This window comes from Sphaeramia orbicularis, chromosome 24, assembly GCF_902148855.1.
Source record: "Sphaeramia orbicularis chromosome 24, fSphaOr1.1, whole genome shotgun sequence".
Lineage (NCBI taxonomy): Eukaryota > Metazoa > Chordata > Actinopteri > Kurtiformes > Apogonidae > Sphaeramia > Sphaeramia orbicularis.
Genome location: NC_043979.1, coordinates 42,594,172 through 42,611,524, shown reverse-complemented (window position 1 = coordinate 42,611,524; position 17,353 = coordinate 42,594,172). Strand labels below are relative to the sequence as shown.

Sequence of the window (17,353 nt, the reverse complement as noted above, 5' to 3'; positions counted from 1 at the left end):
GAACATTTGGAGAACAAAGAACATTAAGTGAACATTCTGAGGATGCTTAGAGAAGGTTAAGCAAACAGTGGGAGAGCATTAAGAGAACATGTGGAGGATAAAGAAGAACTTGAATGTTTGGAGAACACTGAGGGAACATCTGGAAATATCTAAAGAACATCTAGAGACCAGAGATGATCAGAGACAATCTAAAGACTCGGTTCTGTAGTTCAGTTTTCATGGTTTCCTCTTAGATGTCTTGATCAGGAGGAAGCTGTGTAAATATTTAATAGCAAACAGTTGCAGACTTTGGGTAAACATTTTCTCTTTTAATAAATTATGATTCTGCTGAAACTCAGCCCTCAGTGAGCCTCACTGATTGGTCCACAGCAGCTCATTATCAATAAAGTCAGGTCATCCTTCCACAGTGCTTCAGTCAAATAAAACCCCAGCTTATCCTACCAAACGAGCTGCAGGTGGCATGGCTCAGAGTCCTCACAGAAAAGCAGCAGGGTTCAAGGTCTCCAACGTCCTGAATGTGGAAATCAGTATCCAAATGTCTGTTTTATGGCCTGGAAGTAGAAGCGCTTCCAGCCCTCACGAGTGGAGTCCTCCTCCCCTGATGGGACTCCAACACACTCCATCTTCAGCTCGGTCTCACCTCCTTGTTCCTCCAGCTGCAGACTGACTGAGGCATAGTGCTCTGAAACACACACCAAAAGGTCCCTGAATGCATCGCTTGACCTGCATGCAACAACAAACATGAATGCAGCCCAGACAGCGACCTCGAATGCATTAAAGACACTGAACCTGAATGCATCACAGACGCTGAATATGAATGCATCACAGGCACAGAACCTGAACTCAATGCAGACAATGAACCTGAACGCATCTTAACGTACCACTGGGCCAGGTTCTAAACCTCCACCTCATCTCAATCTTCTGGTCGGGTACCTGTAGGGGAGGCAGAGCAGCAGCCTGGTTACCATGACAACATGACACCTCCAAAGTGAATAAATACCTAACACCTGATTGGCTGAGTGGCTGTGACTTCACCAGGTTTGTGAACTCTCCGCTGACACTCCCATCAAGCAGCTGAAACCTCCCTCCGCGACGACCATCTACCACTGCCGCTGAGCGCGTGAATACCTGCACAAACTGCACAAACACCTGACTTTAGTCCACATAAAAATTTAACTGCTGCACTTTAATTAATAATAATATATTTTAAAGATTATTTAAAAATTAAATATCAAATCAGAAATAACCAACTGATAAGAATAAACAGTAACTTCAATGTCAGTAACAGAACTGAAATAAGAAACCCTTTTCTCTGATCCAGTCTCCATTTACAGTCTTTACTGTGGTCACATCTGTAATGCAGAACTTGTACTAGCTGTGTAATACTTCCACAGTGTGTATTAGTATTTGACAGTGCCTATAGCCAGTCATCGTCCAGGTCTGTCCTGGTGCTGGTCTTACCTCCTGGTTGATGAAAGTCCTGTACAGCTCATCAGCTGATGTGAGAAACGTTTCCGTCAGTGAGAAATTGCACGTCGGGATACGAATGCCCATCTGACTGTGGGCGGAGCTCGTCTGTAAACAATAAATATAAAGGTCAGAGGTCACTTTTTGTCAGCATGAAAGGACCTGGATGTGTATGGTTTCATTACAGTCTACCTGAGTCTTGGTGGTCTGGATCTGCATTTTACTAGTCTGGATCTGGGTCTTCTTTGGAGGGGGTGGGGCCTGTGGTCCGTTAGCAGTTGGTAAAATCATCCCCTGACTGAACTCTGTGACACCAAAGAAAACAACCAGAAACCATAATCAGTAGTTTTTTCTGGTGAAAGGATTTATTTTCCTACAATTCATGTCCTCCTAGTCCTGACCCAGTAATCTGGTTCAGTTTATAGACCACAGTGCATTATGGGAAATGTAGTTTTCAGACCTGATTTGAGTTGCTTGACGTATTCTCCCAGAACCTTCCTGACTTCTTTGGTGCCATTCTTCTTCATGAGCTGTAGCAATGGTGTGTCCGGCTGATCTTTGCACAGAGACACCGTGATCTGAAACCACCAATCAATGTAGTTATTGATCAGTTACAGGTCATGTGATCAGGACCAGGTGGCATCCAACTTACATCAAGGTCATCCTCATCATTTTCGTCCGACAGGTTGGACACCTCCACCGTCCCTCTGTATTTGACACCGCTGCTGGTTGTACCTGAAAACAGGAAACAGGAGGAGGGGTCAAGGTCAGGTGGTCAGTAGGACATTTCCCCACAGACCACATCCAGAGGTCCAGGTCAACAGTATGATGTGCAGGTGTATGATGACTGACCCAGCCAGTTGGCTCTGAGTTGCCACTCATAAAAGAAGATCAGTTTCCCTTTGCGGTTGTTGATGGAAGCTTCTCCGTCCAATTTGCTCACATCGGTCACCTGACATACACCCTCTGACCCCTGAACCTGAACACCCAGCAGCAGCTTACGGAGACGCTCTGATGACCAGCTGGTAACATCCCGCTCCGTCCTGAGAAGACAAGAAGAAGAAGAAGAGGAGGGTTACAATTTCCTGACATATAGCCACACTGTCTTCTAATGGTCTAACATCTGCCTGGTTCAACAGCTTCAGGTCCTGGTTTCAGATTCAGACTCTGTGTTCAGGACTGACAACTGAAATCCGCCATCTGGTTCCTGCAGAGACAGGTTCATCACTGTATTAGACCTAATTGAAACTGCAGCTGAAGATGGTCAAGCCTTCAGGCCTGAATCATCTGAATAACCTGACCCTAATCTCATCAGTTCCAAATAGTGGACTTCCTGTTGGGTTTAGGACTTGGCTCCAAAAGGATTTATTTTGGTGCATCTGGACCTGGTAGATGTTCCTAATTAAATCTGGTTTGTTTACATCTACCCTAATGCATGGGATGAAGTTTTTGGGTGGCGCTATTGAGGTGTTTTACCACTGTCATGACAAATACAGTATTTTTAGGACTGTTGCTCACTCCTGATACAAATTAAATTTTGAGCATGGTTTTGGAATAAGAAGAAGAATCCTGACTGGTTAAATTTAATTCAGCAAAGTATGAAAAAATTTAAAACAGAATATCATCTGAAATAATTCATACACTTACCCTTAGTGTAAACATTTTGGTCTTTTATTATTATTTATTTAGTATTTTATTATTTATTATTATTTTATTACGAGGATCTTAGACATGAGGCTACCTTTTAAATATATTAATACTTTAGTTTCACTTGTCAAAAGATCCAGAAATATACAAAACAATGTCAGTGAGTTTTAAGAAGAATTGGTTTTCACTTTGATTTATTACCATGGTGGAGATCTGTAAAAACACTTTAATTTAGCTTTAATGTGACTTTAAATGAGTCCAGATGTTTTAATGCTGATTCTATCATTAAATACTTTTGTGTGTGTGTGTGTGTGTTTATGCAATATTTAATGAGGGTTTCTTTTTTGACTGTGTTTTTCCTTTGGTTTTCTGATTATTCTTCATTTAATCCGACAGTAAACTCATCCAAACAGCTCCATACAAAGTGCCATGTGGTGGTGTTAAAAATATCTGAAGCAGCTGGAGTCACTTTACATCCAAACCTAAAATAAACCACACTGACGGACCGTCCCTATCTGCTTTTACTCAACTTCACCAACTCTGTCTGTGCGGTTTATTCTTGTATTTACATGTATCTCTTCAGTCTGTGAATGTGAACTCATGTCCACGTACCAGTGCCAGTTGTTGACATTTGTGGCATCCGCTCGTTCCTCCACGATCCACCGAGGGTCTCCTTCTCCCCACTTAGCCATGATTGACCCTGAACACACCACGGGTCGTAACTATCAATGTAGAAGAACTTATAATACCGTAATTACTGATGTAGCGGAGCCTATACCGTAAATACTAATGTAGAAGTACATACTGCCTAATACCGTAAATACTGACATAGAAGAAATAATACCTTAAATACTGATGTAGAGGAGGCCGTACTTTAAATACTGATACTGCTTGATATTTACACATATTTCATTCTTCATTTTTTGATCATTTTAACTGTGCTCATACTTGCGGCATGAATTTGGGCAAGACTTTGTATTTTTATTGGATTTTGTTATTCCCAGCTCAGCTCCTACAGAGAATCTCAAATACACTGTGTACAAATAAATGTTACACCCATACTGTTCATCGCAATAATTGTCCCACTGAAACCCATTCAAATCAATGCATAAAGAAAAAACACCCTTTGTGAGTATTTGACAGTGCACAAAAATAAAGTTGCATTAAAATCAATGTTGTTATTAATCATTGTAATATCCCAGGCTGTAACAATTCAACTAAAAAAAATACTGAAGTATAATTGAAATAATATATATGAAATAATAATAATAATGAAATATATCGAAAAATAATCCTCCTGCGGTGAATAAAAGTGACTCTCAAATATTATAGCTTAATTCAGATTCTGAATACTACATCTCCCAGAAGACACCGCGGATCCGGAAGTGTCTCAGCCTCCGTCAGAGAGGAAGAGCTGAAGGTAAGAAACAGCTGATCAGATTTGATCAATACTTTTGATTTTGAACGGTGAGGTTTTTTTTATTCTCCGCTGATCGACATATCGAACGTAACTCGAGAAAAAGTTACGTGATGACATCACTGTCACCGCCGTTTGTCCGAAAAATAAAACACGGAATTACAGTGTTAGCCTGTTAGCTGTCAGAATGCTAACGAGCATCTGATGCTGTGAGATGTGACACACAAACAAATAAATAAACATACCTGTGTCTATCAGCTGAACAGACATCAGGACGAGTTGTTCTGAAGATTCGATGTGGATTTGACTGATCCGACTTCATGGAGCCAAGTGTTCTATCAGAACCAGGATCCTCTGTTTTAGAGCTGGTTTTTCACCTGCTCCACCTCCTCATCATCACATCCACAGTTAAACCTGATCATCAAATCCCAGTCTGAGTGTACGACCAGGTGTTTTGATGTCATCAATTTTCAGTTTAGGGTCATACATGTAAATTCACACATTGGCCTACTAACAACTAAGACAGAAGACTTCAGAACCACGGCTGTACCTGAACAACTCACCACGTCATTATCCGCTATAGTGATAATCACAAGAAATTAGATACACCTGTTGCTGACTTTGTTTAGTTTCAAGAAATTATGTCATTATGTGAGGAGTGATTGCTTTAATTTTCAACCATAGATGTGAGAAGATAACATTCATTTCTTTATGTATGTTTCTGTAACAGTACCTAAAAATATTTAGGTTGTGACCAAACAAGACACTTCATCAACTGTTCCATTTTATTAAGTAAAAATTTCATGGATTAATGGAGGAAATCATCGACACATCAATAGTGAAAGTTATTGTGAGTTATAGATTGGAGAGAAAATCTGTTGAAACGTACATGACCTGTTAAGAGATTTCCTTATGTATATTTACATGCATGTGCAGAAACACACAAGACTTGACTATTTGATCTGAATGATCAATTTTCAAGATGTTTTTCTTCCTTTTATAAAACATACTTTTTTAAATATGATCAAATCGACTTCTGATTGTGTGTTTTTATGGAGAGGAGTTTGATTGATTGTTTGTTTTCTGATGTAAATGACATGTATCTGGCTGTTTTTAGATGATGAAGAGTAAAGGAGATGAAGATGAATACTGGAACAGCTCCAAGTTTAAAGCTTTTACCTTCGATGATGAAGACGATGAGTTCAGCAAGGTGAGACAGGAATCATTGAACATATGATTACCTGTGTAGCATTCAGGCATTAACATGTTTGTGTGTCAGCTCAAAGAGTCAAAACAAGCCGTGAACAGCATTCGGCGTCTGGTGGAGGAAGATGATGATGAAGACGATGTGGAGAAGGTCAGCTGGAGTGGAGAGCCTGTTGGAAGTGAGCAAACACCTGTCATTCCCACACCTGTGGACAGTGCTTGGTTTTAATTGGCCAGAGGGGGTGACATGTTTCTGTGTGTTTACTCAGGTATCTCCTGGTCAGTCAAAGAGACTGCAACATCCAGTCAGAGGACAGACAGAGAGCCTGCCTTCCCCAAAATTAACACCAACACTCCATCGATGCCAAAGAGCAACTCAGGATATTCTCTGAGTTCACTATTTAAAGGTGAGACACATAGGACAGATGAAACAGGTGATTCAGTGATATTCAAAGAGACTTATTTAAAATTTCTTTCTTCAGGAAAGAAAGGAGGAAGTTATCAGGCCTTTACCGAATGTAAGTCTGAACCATCCAAGTGAGTGAATGAATGAATGAATGAATCAGTGAATTATTGAAGATGCTGATGTTATTAATATTTAATGTAGGGTTCAGACTGACTATGTTTGTTTTTTAGCATTCAGTGACTCGTCTGTCCGGATGTATGCACCAGAGCTCCGAAAACCCAAATCTGAGTACAAGGTAACAGCCACAAGATAATCTGATTACAACACATAATAATCAGGTTACATCCAGACTGATGTGGTTTTCCTGTTGTGATTTCAGGATTACATCAGTGACTGGTCACCTGAGGAGACAGTTCAGAGAATGCAACAAGGAAAGGTAGGGCGTCTATCTGTCTGATAACATGACTGCCTGCCTGTTTGTTTGTTAATCCGTTTGTCCGTCTGTCAGATCCACAGACTAACTATCAGTGTATTATTAAAGTCAGCTTCATCATTGTGTAACACTGCTGTTATTTGTCAGACTGTGTCTCTGGAAAAGTTCCGATCTCTTCAGGACAAACTCCTGCTGCTCGACTACGCTGTCAGCGCATACGACGGAAACGTCATCACAGCTGTAACTCCATTTAACTCAGTCACAACAACATCTTTATCTATAACTGTATCCCAAACGATGACCTTTGCATGTTTGTCTTTTTGTCCTTTCTCAGATCCTCATTTATTTAAAGAGGACTCTATGTAAAGGTGAGCATCCTTTTGTGAGTCCAGGTCTTAATAAGTTCAGATCCCCATCACTTGAGGCCCTGATGAGTTTGTTTTCCCTGTCAGAGGTTTTGTTTCGGGAGCTGGAGTCCAGACAGACAGCTTTGCGGCATTTTATCAATTATCTGATGGAAACCAGAGATCAGAGACTGCTGCTGGAACTGCACAGGTCTGCTCAGAACTTGTCTACCTACATCCACCTGTGCTCACCTATATTTATGTGTATTTACATGCGTTCACCTGTGTTCACATGCTATGTTCCTTCATCTTTACCTCCTGTGGTGACATCTTCTCTGCCTCCTCAGAGCTCTCGGCAGGACGGAGGATGTGGCGGTACGTAGATTCAAAAGACCATCAGTACAGTCACTGCTACACATCACATGTCACTTGTAACTGATGCTGTTTTCTGTCTGTTTCCTTGGCAACAGCTGCTGCAGTATAAAGAACACCTGTCCATCGCAGATGAAAACAAGAGGCGAGACTTCCTAAAGAGTTGCCTCAGGTGAGAGACACCTACAAGTCGCATACAGCAACCTGCTGATCCTGTAGCCAAATACAAAACAGTAACATTTAGATTATGAAGAACAAAATGATGTGTTTATAGACAGACTGAAATAATCTGGTTCCTGTTTGTCGTTTCAGTCTTCCTTTTTCTCCTGAAGACTCGACTCACATTCAGGACCACTACACTCTGCTGGAGAGGCAAATCATCATCGAGGTCAGGAAATACAATAGTAATCCAAGAATAGTCCCAGGTGTTACCTTGGTTACAGTCAGTTTAATTGCTCTTCAATTCCAACTTTCTCCTTTCACTCTTGTTAGGCAACAGACCGAGAGGCTGAGCGTGGAGGGAAAGTGGAAATCTTCCAGAAGTTTCCCAGAAAAGCCTCAATTCTGAACATGCCGCTGATCACAACCCTGTACTACTGCTGCTTTTATCACTACAATGAGTCCGAGGTACGTCTGAGATAATCCAGATTACAGACCCAGGACTAGTCTGCACATAGAGATGACATACAGTACAGGCCAAAAGTTTGGACACACCTTCTCATTCTTTGCATTTTCTTTATTTTCATGACTATTTTCATTGTAGATTCTCACTGAAGGCATCAAAACTATGAATGAACACATGTGGAATTATGTACTTAACAAAAAAGTGTGAAATAACTGAAAACATCTCTTATATTCTAGTTTCTTCAAAGTAGCCACCCTTAGCTCTGATGACTGCTTTGCACACTCTTGCCATTCTCTTGATGAGCTTCCAGAGGTAGTCACCTGAAATGGTTTCCTAACAGTCTTGAAGAAGTTCCCAGAGATGCTTAGCACTTGTTGGCCCTTTTGCCTTCACTCTGCGGTCCAGCTCACCCCAAACCATCTCGATTGGGTTCAGGTCCAGTGACTGTGGAGGCCAGGTCATCTGGCGCAGCACTCCATCACTCTCCTTCTTGGTCAGATATCCCTCACACAGCCTGGAGGTGTGTTTGGGGTCATTGTCCTGTTGAAACATAAATGATGGTCCAACTAAACGCAAACCGGATGGAATGGCATGTCACTTCAGGATGCTGTGGTAGCCATGCTGATTCAGGTTGCCTTCAATCTTGAATAAATCCCCAACAACGTCACCAGCAATGCACCCCCACACCATCACACCTCCCCCTCCATGCTTCACGGTGGGAACCAGGCATGTAGCATCCATCCGTTCACCTTTTCTGCGTCGCACAAAGACACGGCGGTTGGATCCAAAGATCTCAAATTTGGACTCATCAGACCAAAGCACAGATTTCCACTGGTCTAATGTCCATTCCTTGGGTTTCTTGGCCCAAATAAATCTCTTCTGTTTGTTGCCTCTCCTGAGCAGTGGTTTCCTAGCAGCTATTTGACCATGAAGGCCTGATTCACGCAGTCTCCTCTTAACAGTTGTTGTAGAGATGTGTCTGCTGCTAGAGCTCTGTGTGGTTTCATCTGGTCTCTAATCTGAGCTGCTGTTAATTTGCGATTTCTGAGGCTGGTGACTCAGATGAACTTATCTTCAGCATCAGAGGTGACTCTTGGCCTTCCTTTCCTGGGGCGGTCCTCATGTGAGCCAGTTTCGTTGTAGCGCTTGATGGTTTTTGCGACTGCACTTGGGGACACATTCAAAGTTTTTGAAATTTTCTAGACTGACTGACCTTCATTTCTTAAAGTAATGATGGCCACTCGTTTGTCTTTACTCAGCTGATTGGTTCTCGCCATAATATGTATTCTAACAGTTGTCCAATAGGGCTGTCAGCTGTGCATCAACCTGACTTCTGCACAACACAACTGATGGTCCCAACCCCATCAATAAGGCAAGAAATTCCACTAAGTAACCCTGACAAGGCACAGCTATGAAGTGAAAACCATTTCAGGTGACTACCTCCTGATGCTCATCAAGAGAATGCCAAGGGTGTGCAAGGCAGTCATCAGAGCTAAGGGTGGCTACTTTGAAGAAACTAGAATATAAGAGATGTTTTCAGTTATTTCACACTTTTTTGTTAAGTACATAATTCCACATGTGTTCATTCATAGTTTTGATGCCTTCAGTGAGAATCTACAATGTAAATAGTCATGAAAATAAAGAAAATGCGAAGAATGAGAAGATGTGTCCAAACTTTTGGCCTGTACTGTATTTCCATCTGTCCAGTTGTAGTATTGCATATATTTCCACAACTTACATAGGTAATATATAGGTAATAATATATACTGTATATATTAAGGTAATGGTTGTGTTTCAGGACCTACCATTTACTAACATCCACATCAGTCATCTGTGTTTCATTGTTATAATTAACTGTGTGTTCCAGGGGACCTTCAGCAGTCCAGCAAACGTCCGTCAGACCTTCAGGGTAAGCACTGGCCCTTCTCTCTGTTTGATTGGTTTGTATTCTTCCATACTGAGTTGCTCACTAACACTTTTGACCTCTGACCCCAGATTTCAGATAAACAGTATTTTGTGACAGCGTTGGCAGCTCGGGCAAAGCTGAAGGCGTGGTTTGACGTGGATGCTCTGTTCACCAGTAAGAACTGGCTGGGATTTACCAGAAAGAAGAGTCCACTCAGCTTCCAGCGTGTTGTCGACATCCTTCACAAGAACTCGGCCCCCACACAGGTGAGTGGGTGGGGCTAACAGGAGTGACAAGATACCTGTAAAACTTTCATAGATCTGCAGTTAATGCCAACACTTCAACATCAAAACAGGCCATTTTACTAATGTTTTAGTACAAATAATTGTAAATCTATTCAAACTGGATTAACATGAACCAAACAGGTTTTTAAATTTCCTTAATTTCTCACTTCACCCCCTTTGCTTAACTCCTTCCCTCATCTCTTTTCCTTTGCCTCCTGTCCTTGATTCCTTCCCTCTCTTCCTTCCCTAGTCTCCTTATCTCATATCCTCTCCTTGAGCCCCTTCTTCACCCCTTTTCTTGATTTTCCCTCACCGTCTTTCCTTCACTTGTCACTTTACCTCCTCTGCTTGTTTCCTACCTTCATTTCCTTTTCCTCTCTTCTTTAGTACTTTCCTTGACTCCTCTCACACCACATCTCCTCGAGTCCTTTCCTTGACATCTCATCTCATCTCCCCTCACCTCATCTCATCAGGATCTTCTTTCATTGGCTTCCCCCACTTCTTTCCCTTGAAGATTTTTTTAGTTAGAGCAATTAATTTAACATAGTCGGCAGGTGAATATTTGATTGACAGGAATGTGTTTGATTCATAGATGTGGGTTTGACTGACACATGTGCTTGACTGACAGGTGCTGCAGGAGTACGTGGGTTTGGTTGACAATGCGGAATTGAGGATCAGTTTGGCTCAGAAACATAAATGTCATGACATCGTTATCAACGTGAGTTTGCAGAATCTTTTGTGTTGTTTTTGTGTTGCTGCATCTATCACATTGTTTTGTTTTTTTGGTACGTTTTGTTGTTGTGATCGAGAGCCTTCTCATGATGTCACATGCCTGTTTCGACCAATCAGACGTACCGAGACCTAAAGGATCGCCAGCTGTTGCTCGAATATCGGGGAAAGGTGGAGCGGGGTTCAGCGGAGGAGAGAAAGATCAATGAACTGCTCAACAACCAGGTGAGAAAGAGAGGGCGGAGTCATCTGTATCATGTGACTTGACTGACTAAAACAAGTTTCTTCTTCTGTTTTCAGCAAATCAGGTGGAAAAACTGACACTTAAACCAGAGACTTTTATTTTGAAACACCGACAACTGATGGTCCTCTGTCACCATGGTAATGGGACAGCCAATCAGCTCTCACCTCTGCGTTCTTCACAGTGGACGGAGCTTACTAATCGGAGGACGAGTCATTCCATCAACGCTTGTTAAATACTTTTCAGTTTTAATAAATATGAGCAAAAACAAATAAAAATAAAAATAAATAAAACATGATCAGAATCAAATTCAGCTGATTTTAAATGTGGTTCATGGTTAGAAAACGTGATGAAGGAAAGACAGAAAATTTACATGTCAACTATGAGCCAAATCTATCCGCTATTTATATTAAAGTGATCAATCAGCCCTGACTAGATGTCTTAGAAAGAATCAATATCAACAGAACTTGAGAGGTTGTTTTTATATAAACAAAAATTAACAACTCAGACCGATTTTTGGTCCAGAGTCAAAGATAAAAACACATTAATAGTCTCTGATTTAGTGTTTGGGTTCTTATTTTGTTCATTTTTATTACATGGTGTAAAACAGTAATATTAAATGAAAATAAAGAAAGTCTGAGCTCTCACTGATGATGAAAACATTGTAAAATTTGCTGTGGTTTTAAACACTTGTTTTGAGAACATTTCACAACTGTTACAAAAAAAACCATCATCAGCACAAATACATGATGGAAATGAAGAAACAACACCATATTTCATCAGAAATATAACTTTTTTTCCCGCAACCTCCTAGTTCAGTGAAAATCTGAAAAACTTACAGGTCAAACTTATTGACATTAAATAAAATTGATTCTATTTTTGTGTATGTTTCATTTATTTGTTTTATTTATTACTTGGATAATGTCTAATTTTTCACGTTTTGTTTATCTGTATTTATATTATGTCTCATTTGTATTTGTTATTCGTGACACTTATTTTTTACTGTTTTTTTTTTTTTTTTGTCTTTATTATTTTAATGAAGCCAAGAAGAAAAACACAAGTACTGGTTTTATATTTTATTGTCATTGTGTGTTTTTCTTTTTCTTTTTTTTTTGTTTTGATTATTTTATTTCTATTTAATCTGTATTTTTATATTTAAAGTGTTTGTATCAGTTGTTGTTTATTCCGTCAGATGGAGGAGCTTATGGATAAATAAATAACTGAAAAAAAAAAAAAAGCAGGTGGTGGTGATAAATTAAAGATGAACCGATCAACAAATAAATGATGCCGTAGTGACGGAGGGGGTCACGTGATCGCACCTCGCGCTGCGGGAGTACTAGACTTCATTCAGACTCCGACTGAGCACGAGGAGGAAGCAGGACGGCGTGAAGTGAGTATACGATTCATTTTCATCACCACGGTGTAATATTAGTTTAATACGAAACAGCTACTTTCATTCTTTGTGATTCTTTATCTGTTAAAACATTCATGTAGACTATGTTGTGATTTTTTTAAATTTATATTTTTAACCCTTTCACAAAAAAACAAAAAACAAGGTTTTCAGGTCATGTCTCCTCAGATTTTAACTTTTGTGGAAACGAAGGAGACTAAAAAAATTCAACAAGAAAAAAAGAAGTTGCTGTAGCTGAATATTAAAATGAAAAGGTGCTTGATTTTTTTTTTTATTAATATAGTCAAGAAATAAAATGTAAACAAGTGAGTTTTTGATTCAAATGGTTGATTAGAAACAGTTAGAATTTTTTTTTTTTCAAAAGCTAAAAAAAAAAAAAAAGACAACTGAAAATTTGGATTTTTAAAATATTCACAAACCAGTTTGGAGAAGAAAACTGAAAAAATGAGCAACCAAGACAAAAACAACAAGAATTCATCTGCTTCTGACGTCACAAATTAAATTAATGATAAAAAATTAAAACAAATTAAAGGGTTAAAGACTGAACAGTGATTTTACATGAAGTGAACTTTAAACATGTTATAACAAATTAATTAACTGAAGTGATGTGTTCTGTTCTTCACCTTCATCATCATTATCGTCGTCGTCATCTGTTTTGGCCTCAGTTTGGTCGATGAGAGGAAACAAAGCGACAAGAGACTGAACCAGTTCATACATCGAACCAGGTCACACATCCATTATTCAACAGACTCCGCCCCCCGCTAACATCCACACCATCTGATTGGACGGTCGCAGCTGGACTCAGGTGAAGAAATAACACGTGATTATTATTTTTTTATTATTGTTTTTGTTATTACTGTAGTTCATGTCACCTCATGAGCTAATGATGTCAGAGGGACCGTCGGCCAATCAGAAGCTTCGTCCTTCATAACATTTTATTTCCAGTTGAACGTTTTCATCAAAGATTCATGACACTCGACTGACAAAACAAAGAGCAGACAGAGACAAAGAGGCAGAAATCACAGCACGTCTTTCACAACAGATGAACGGTTTGATCATAGTTTTCCTTCAGATGCATCATTGAACTGTTCAACTGTGCTGTGATGATTAATGACAAGAAACTAGTGTTGCCCTTTCTTGGAATTTTTTAGTGATTCATTTATCCTGAATGAAGAAACAGTAGTAGAAAACAAAGAACAAACTCATCAGAATCTGTTGCAATAAAACCTGGAGCAGTGAACAAAGACATTAGATCAACTTAAACCTTTCTGAACTTAGCACAACACCCCTGGAGAGCAGTGGTTTCTGCATAAACCGCTGTTATTAAAGTCGGGATTTCCCCTCTGAGAGGGAACCGATCAGATCCAGAGATTTCAGATGTCGACAAGAATCAGGTCATTAGGGCTAAAACACACCAGAATCCAGAGTGACATCTACTTGTCTCCACATGACAGGCCTGGATGAGCTGAGACAGGTTTTAGAAACAGTCAGCCACCAAGTCAGCATCAATAAATAATCAGATCCAACATGAGGTCCACATCACACCATGAGGACGCATCATCGACCACACAGAGAACCTTTAAGTCTTAGTCAAACAAGTCAGAATTTACTCATTCGGACATTAAAGTAAACTCAAACCACCATTTCAGAGAAACATGAGAAAGATCAAAACAAAGAAAGAGATTGGAATCTTCTCTCTGACTGGCTCTCTCACTCACTCTCTATCCCTGATTGATTCTTTCAGACATGATGCACCAGCTGTCGGTGACGGAGACTGTCCCGGTGTCCAATGACAGTCTGGTCCAGTGTGAGGTTCCGTATGATGCGGGCCGCCTGCCTCTGGTGGTCCTGTACAGCGCTGTCCTGGTGGTCGGCCTGCCCTCCAACCTGCTGACCCTCTACCTCACCTGGCTGCAGGTGTGGCGGGGGAACGTCCTGTCTGTGTACCTGTGGAGTCTGTCCCTGTGTGACCTGACCTACCTGGGCACACTGCCGCTGTGGGCCACCTACGTCAACCGTCACCATGAGTGGCCGTGGAGCTCGCTGGCCTGTAAAGTGACCGGGTACATCTTTTTCAACAACATGTACGTCAGCATCTTCCTACTGGTCATGGTTTCCATAGACCGTTATGTGGCTGTGGTCTATTGTGTGGAGTCACGTGGCCTGCGGCGGCAGCGTCACGCCGTGGCTGTGTCCCTGGGCATTGTGCTGCTGGTGGCTTTGGGTCACTTGCCTGTCTTCAGCATGAGGGAGGGTGATGCCGCCACGGGTGACCGCCGCTGCTTTGAACCAAGTCGGAGCAGTTCTGTGGTGACAGGCTTCAGCTACACCCGTGTGGTGGTGGGCTTCCTTATCCCACTGCTGCTGCTGATAGTGACAAACCACCGCATCTTGAGCAGTGTCCAGCTCAGCACAGGGCTGCGGCGTAAGCAGAAGGACCATGTGCGGCGGTTGGCGGTGGCAGTGGTGGTGCTGTTCCTGGTGTGCTTTGCACCGTATCACCTGATCCTCCTGATCCGGGCCATGCTTTCCCACTTCCCCCGACTGGACAGCAACACCTGCCTGTTCGAGAGGAAGTTGTACACACCCTACACCATCTCCCTGGGCCTGTCCACAATCAACAGTGCTGTCAACCCCATCCTGTACGTCCTGTCCAGTGACAACATCCGCAAAGAGCTGAGCCGCGGCCTCATGCAACTCTGCAGCTGCCGCCGGAACCAGAATCTCAGGACACAAACTGACAGCAGCCAGAACCAGAAGGATGCTACCAAAAACTCCTCTGAGGAATCCAAAATTACAAAGACCACCAACAGCCCAGCTCAGAGACTGCCAGAAGAAGCCACAGGACTCTAGTGGACTCTACTGGACTCAAAACAGTGTTTACATTTTACCTTTGAGTATGCTGATGCTGTTACCATAGCGACACCTTAGCACTAGGTGTATCCCGTAAGGCAAGAGAATGGACTTCCTAAGAGCGCAAGTCTCAAGTTGACAGTAGCACGAAATGCATCTCGGGATATTTTCCAGCCGAGTCCACACAAGTCACCAACCAGTGCATCCTTGGTTTAATGGACAAGAAAAGAACAACATCCAGGAATTCCATTTGATCTTGGTTTGTGCGAACAGTGGAACAGTACTTGGGCCTCAGCTGATGACACTTCACAAGATTGCGAGAACGGACAAGAACGTGTTTTGAGAAACGGCTAAAGTCTGTTGTTGTTACCATGACAACACAGCCTCACTGTCCCAGATTGTACAGATGCTGTAGATGTAAACTGACTCAGTGGCCTGACAGGAAATGTAGGTGGCTGCTGCTCAGGTTCAGCTTCACTGTGAATATTTTTTTTACTGAGTTTAATTTTTAGTTTTCCACATTTTATACACATATGTTAATATGTAAATTACATTCATGAAATGCATCAAGTATGTTGTTATTTATTCATTATCTTTCCTGCTCTTAAACATGCTTTAATTAAATGTTTTTTACTCTGAGTTAGATGTGATGTGTAGATGTGTTTATTAGTCACTGTGATCAACTGAAAAGAGTCGTGAAAACTGAGCTCATTAGTGACCTTCATCGACATACATATTTCTCACAGGATGGGCATAAATCAACTGAGTATGATGCCTTATGAATTTCAGCAACAGGAAGTGAGTCAATGTTTCCTGTACATGTGGTCAGAAACGTTGCTGAATTTTGGAGAAGCGTAGTGTTTAATCTGAGATGTGACGAAAAGAGGAAGTAACACGTCGAGTTTCATTTAACAGACTTATGCGTCTCTGCAGATGAAGTGCACTAAGACTAAAGGTGCACCTTTAGATAAAAAAAAAAAAAAAAACCACAAGAAAAGTACACAAAACTGAGATTTTACTTCAGCCTCAGTTCAGTTTCATGTCATTCTTTTTAAAGTCACCTGGAGAAGCAGGTGAGCCTTAACGAATATAATTAACATAATTAAATCCAAACAGTGTCATGACTAAAGTTAGAATCTATGTTACATTCAAATTAATAAATATAAACATGATAGTTAAAAATCCTACACAACCATTTGTTCTGTGATCATATATTAGAGATTTGATTCAGTTTAGACATGATCGACAGAGAAACTCCCCCAGACTTAACCAGATGTTAGTGATCTAAAATGTTTAATAACTTTTAAACCACTGATCTTATCAATACATGGATATATTTCAGGTAAACTACAGGTTTTCATCTTTTCATGTCATCAGATATGGTTAATTTAGACGTTCAGAGGCTCCATAGTGAACATGAAAACACCATTATCTTCTACAACACTGATTCACCAGAAAAACCCATGGAGTTTTATAAACAGAGGTTACAGACAATTTCTGTTTTGATGTATTTGCTGAAAACTCACTTGTTCCTCATTTTGCTCTGTAACAAAATAACCTATAACATCTACATGATCAGTAAATTAAATATAGGAAAACACCTGATTTTTACTGAAAATTGCAAAATGCAGATAGCATTAGAATAAACCGAGGTAGATCACTTAAGGTTTAAATGTTAAGTAAAATAATTTGTAAGTCACCACAAAAATAGCACTCGGTCTTTCACCATCAGAAAACCACCCCATCACTTCCCTCCAGCTGTAAATAGACATGACCCCTGACGCACAGATACTTCTCCCTCGAATGCTTGTTCATATTTGGCATCACCTATTTATTCCTACAATTAGCAGTTTAACTAAATGTGACCCATGTCGTCATTTTATGACACAGGTTCGTTCTGTTTCACAGAGTTCAGTTTGATGCAGTGTTTTTGTAAAATTTCACCCGATTCTTAAATGAAGTTAAATAGAAAAACATCGGAAACCGAAATGAAGCCAAAATAGATTCACTAT

At 40.7% G+C, this 17,353-nt stretch overlaps 3 protein-coding genes across 5 annotated transcripts; 2 read left to right on the top strand and 1 right to left on the bottom strand.

Moving 5' to 3' along the window:
- Positions 1-30: 30 nt before the first annotated feature.
- Positions 31-3,906, bottom strand: LOC115415569 (activator of 90 kDa heat shock protein ATPase homolog 1-like). Its single transcript, XM_030129194.1, has 9 exons — positions 3,727-3,906; positions 2,320-2,510; positions 2,120-2,202; positions 1,928-2,045; positions 1,660-1,772; positions 1,462-1,575; positions 1,036-1,137; positions 882-933; positions 31-682 (listed from the first exon to the last, which is right to left on the bottom strand). The coding sequence occupies exons 1-9, from the start codon at positions 3,804-3,806 to the stop codon at positions 525-527; spliced, it is 1,011 nt and encodes a 336-aa protein (XP_029985054.1). The 5' UTR covers positions 3,807-3,906; the 3' UTR covers positions 31-524.
- vipas39 (VPS33B interacting protein, apical-basolateral polarity regulator, spe-39 homolog) lies at positions 451-11,897 on the top strand. 3 transcript variants are annotated; one of them, XM_030129181.1, is made up of 20 exons: positions 451-455; positions 4,529-4,534; positions 5,649-5,741; positions 5,811-5,916; positions 6,007-6,144; positions 6,220-6,255; positions 6,374-6,438; positions 6,523-6,579; positions 6,724-6,816; positions 6,911-6,944; positions 7,029-7,131; positions 7,268-7,295; positions 7,391-7,464; positions 7,605-7,680; positions 7,785-7,919; positions 9,785-9,826; positions 9,913-10,089; positions 10,736-10,825; positions 10,957-11,061; positions 11,137-11,897. In XM_030129181.1, exons 3-20 carry the CDS (start codon positions 5,649-5,651, stop codon positions 11,155-11,157), a joined length of 1,473 nt encoding a protein of 490 aa, XP_029985041.1. In that variant the 5' UTR covers positions 451-455; positions 4,529-4,534; the 3' UTR covers positions 11,158-11,897. The 3 variants fall into 3 exon arrangements, with proteins under 3 accessions (XP_029985041.1, XP_029985040.1, XP_029985039.1); XM_030129180.1 differs by lacking the exons at positions 451-455; positions 4,529-4,534 and adding an exon at positions 942-957 and having other exon boundaries at positions 5,644-5,741; XM_030129179.1 differs by lacking the exon at positions 451-455 and having other exon boundaries at positions 4,503-4,534.
- A 270-nt stretch (positions 11,898-12,167) lies between these two features.
- gpr132b (G protein-coupled receptor 132b) lies at positions 12,168-16,648 on the top strand. Its single transcript, XM_030129189.1, has 3 exons — positions 12,168-12,467; positions 13,154-13,293; positions 14,233-16,648. Exon 3 carries the CDS (start codon positions 14,235-14,237, stop codon positions 15,339-15,341), a length of 1,107 nt encoding a protein of 368 aa, XP_029985049.1. The 5' UTR covers positions 12,168-12,467; positions 13,154-13,293; positions 14,233-14,234; the 3' UTR covers positions 15,342-16,648.
- The last annotated feature ends 705 nt before the right edge of the window (positions 16,649-17,353 follow it).

Coding starts and splice junctions, on each gene's coding strand:
- LOC115415569 (XM_030129194.1), bottom strand. CDS start 3,806: ATGGCTAAGTGGGGAGAAGGAGACCCTCGGTGGATCGTGGAGGAACGA. Junction 1,576..1,659: donor TCCAGACCACCAAGACTCAG/GTAGACTGTAAT, acceptor TATTGTTTACAG/ACGAGCTCCGCCCACAGTCA. Junction 934..1,035: donor GCGGAGAGTTCACAAACCTG/GTGAAGTCACAG, acceptor CCTCCCCTACAG/GTACCCGACCAGAAGATTGA.
- vipas39 (XM_030129181.1), top strand. CDS start 5,649: ATGATGAAGAGTAAAGGAGATGAAGATGAATACTGGAACAGCTCCAAG. Junction 5,742..5,810: donor AAGACGATGAGTTCAGCAAG/GTGAGACAGGAA, acceptor TTTGTGTGTCAG/CTCAAAGAGTCAAAACAAGC. Junction 5,917..6,006: donor GAGTGGAGAGCCTGTTGGAA/GTGAGCAAACAC, acceptor GTGTTTACTCAG/GTATCTCCTGGTCAGTCAAA.
- gpr132b (XM_030129189.1), top strand. CDS start 14,235: ATGATGCACCAGCTGTCGGTGACGGAGACTGTCCCGGTGTCCAATGAC.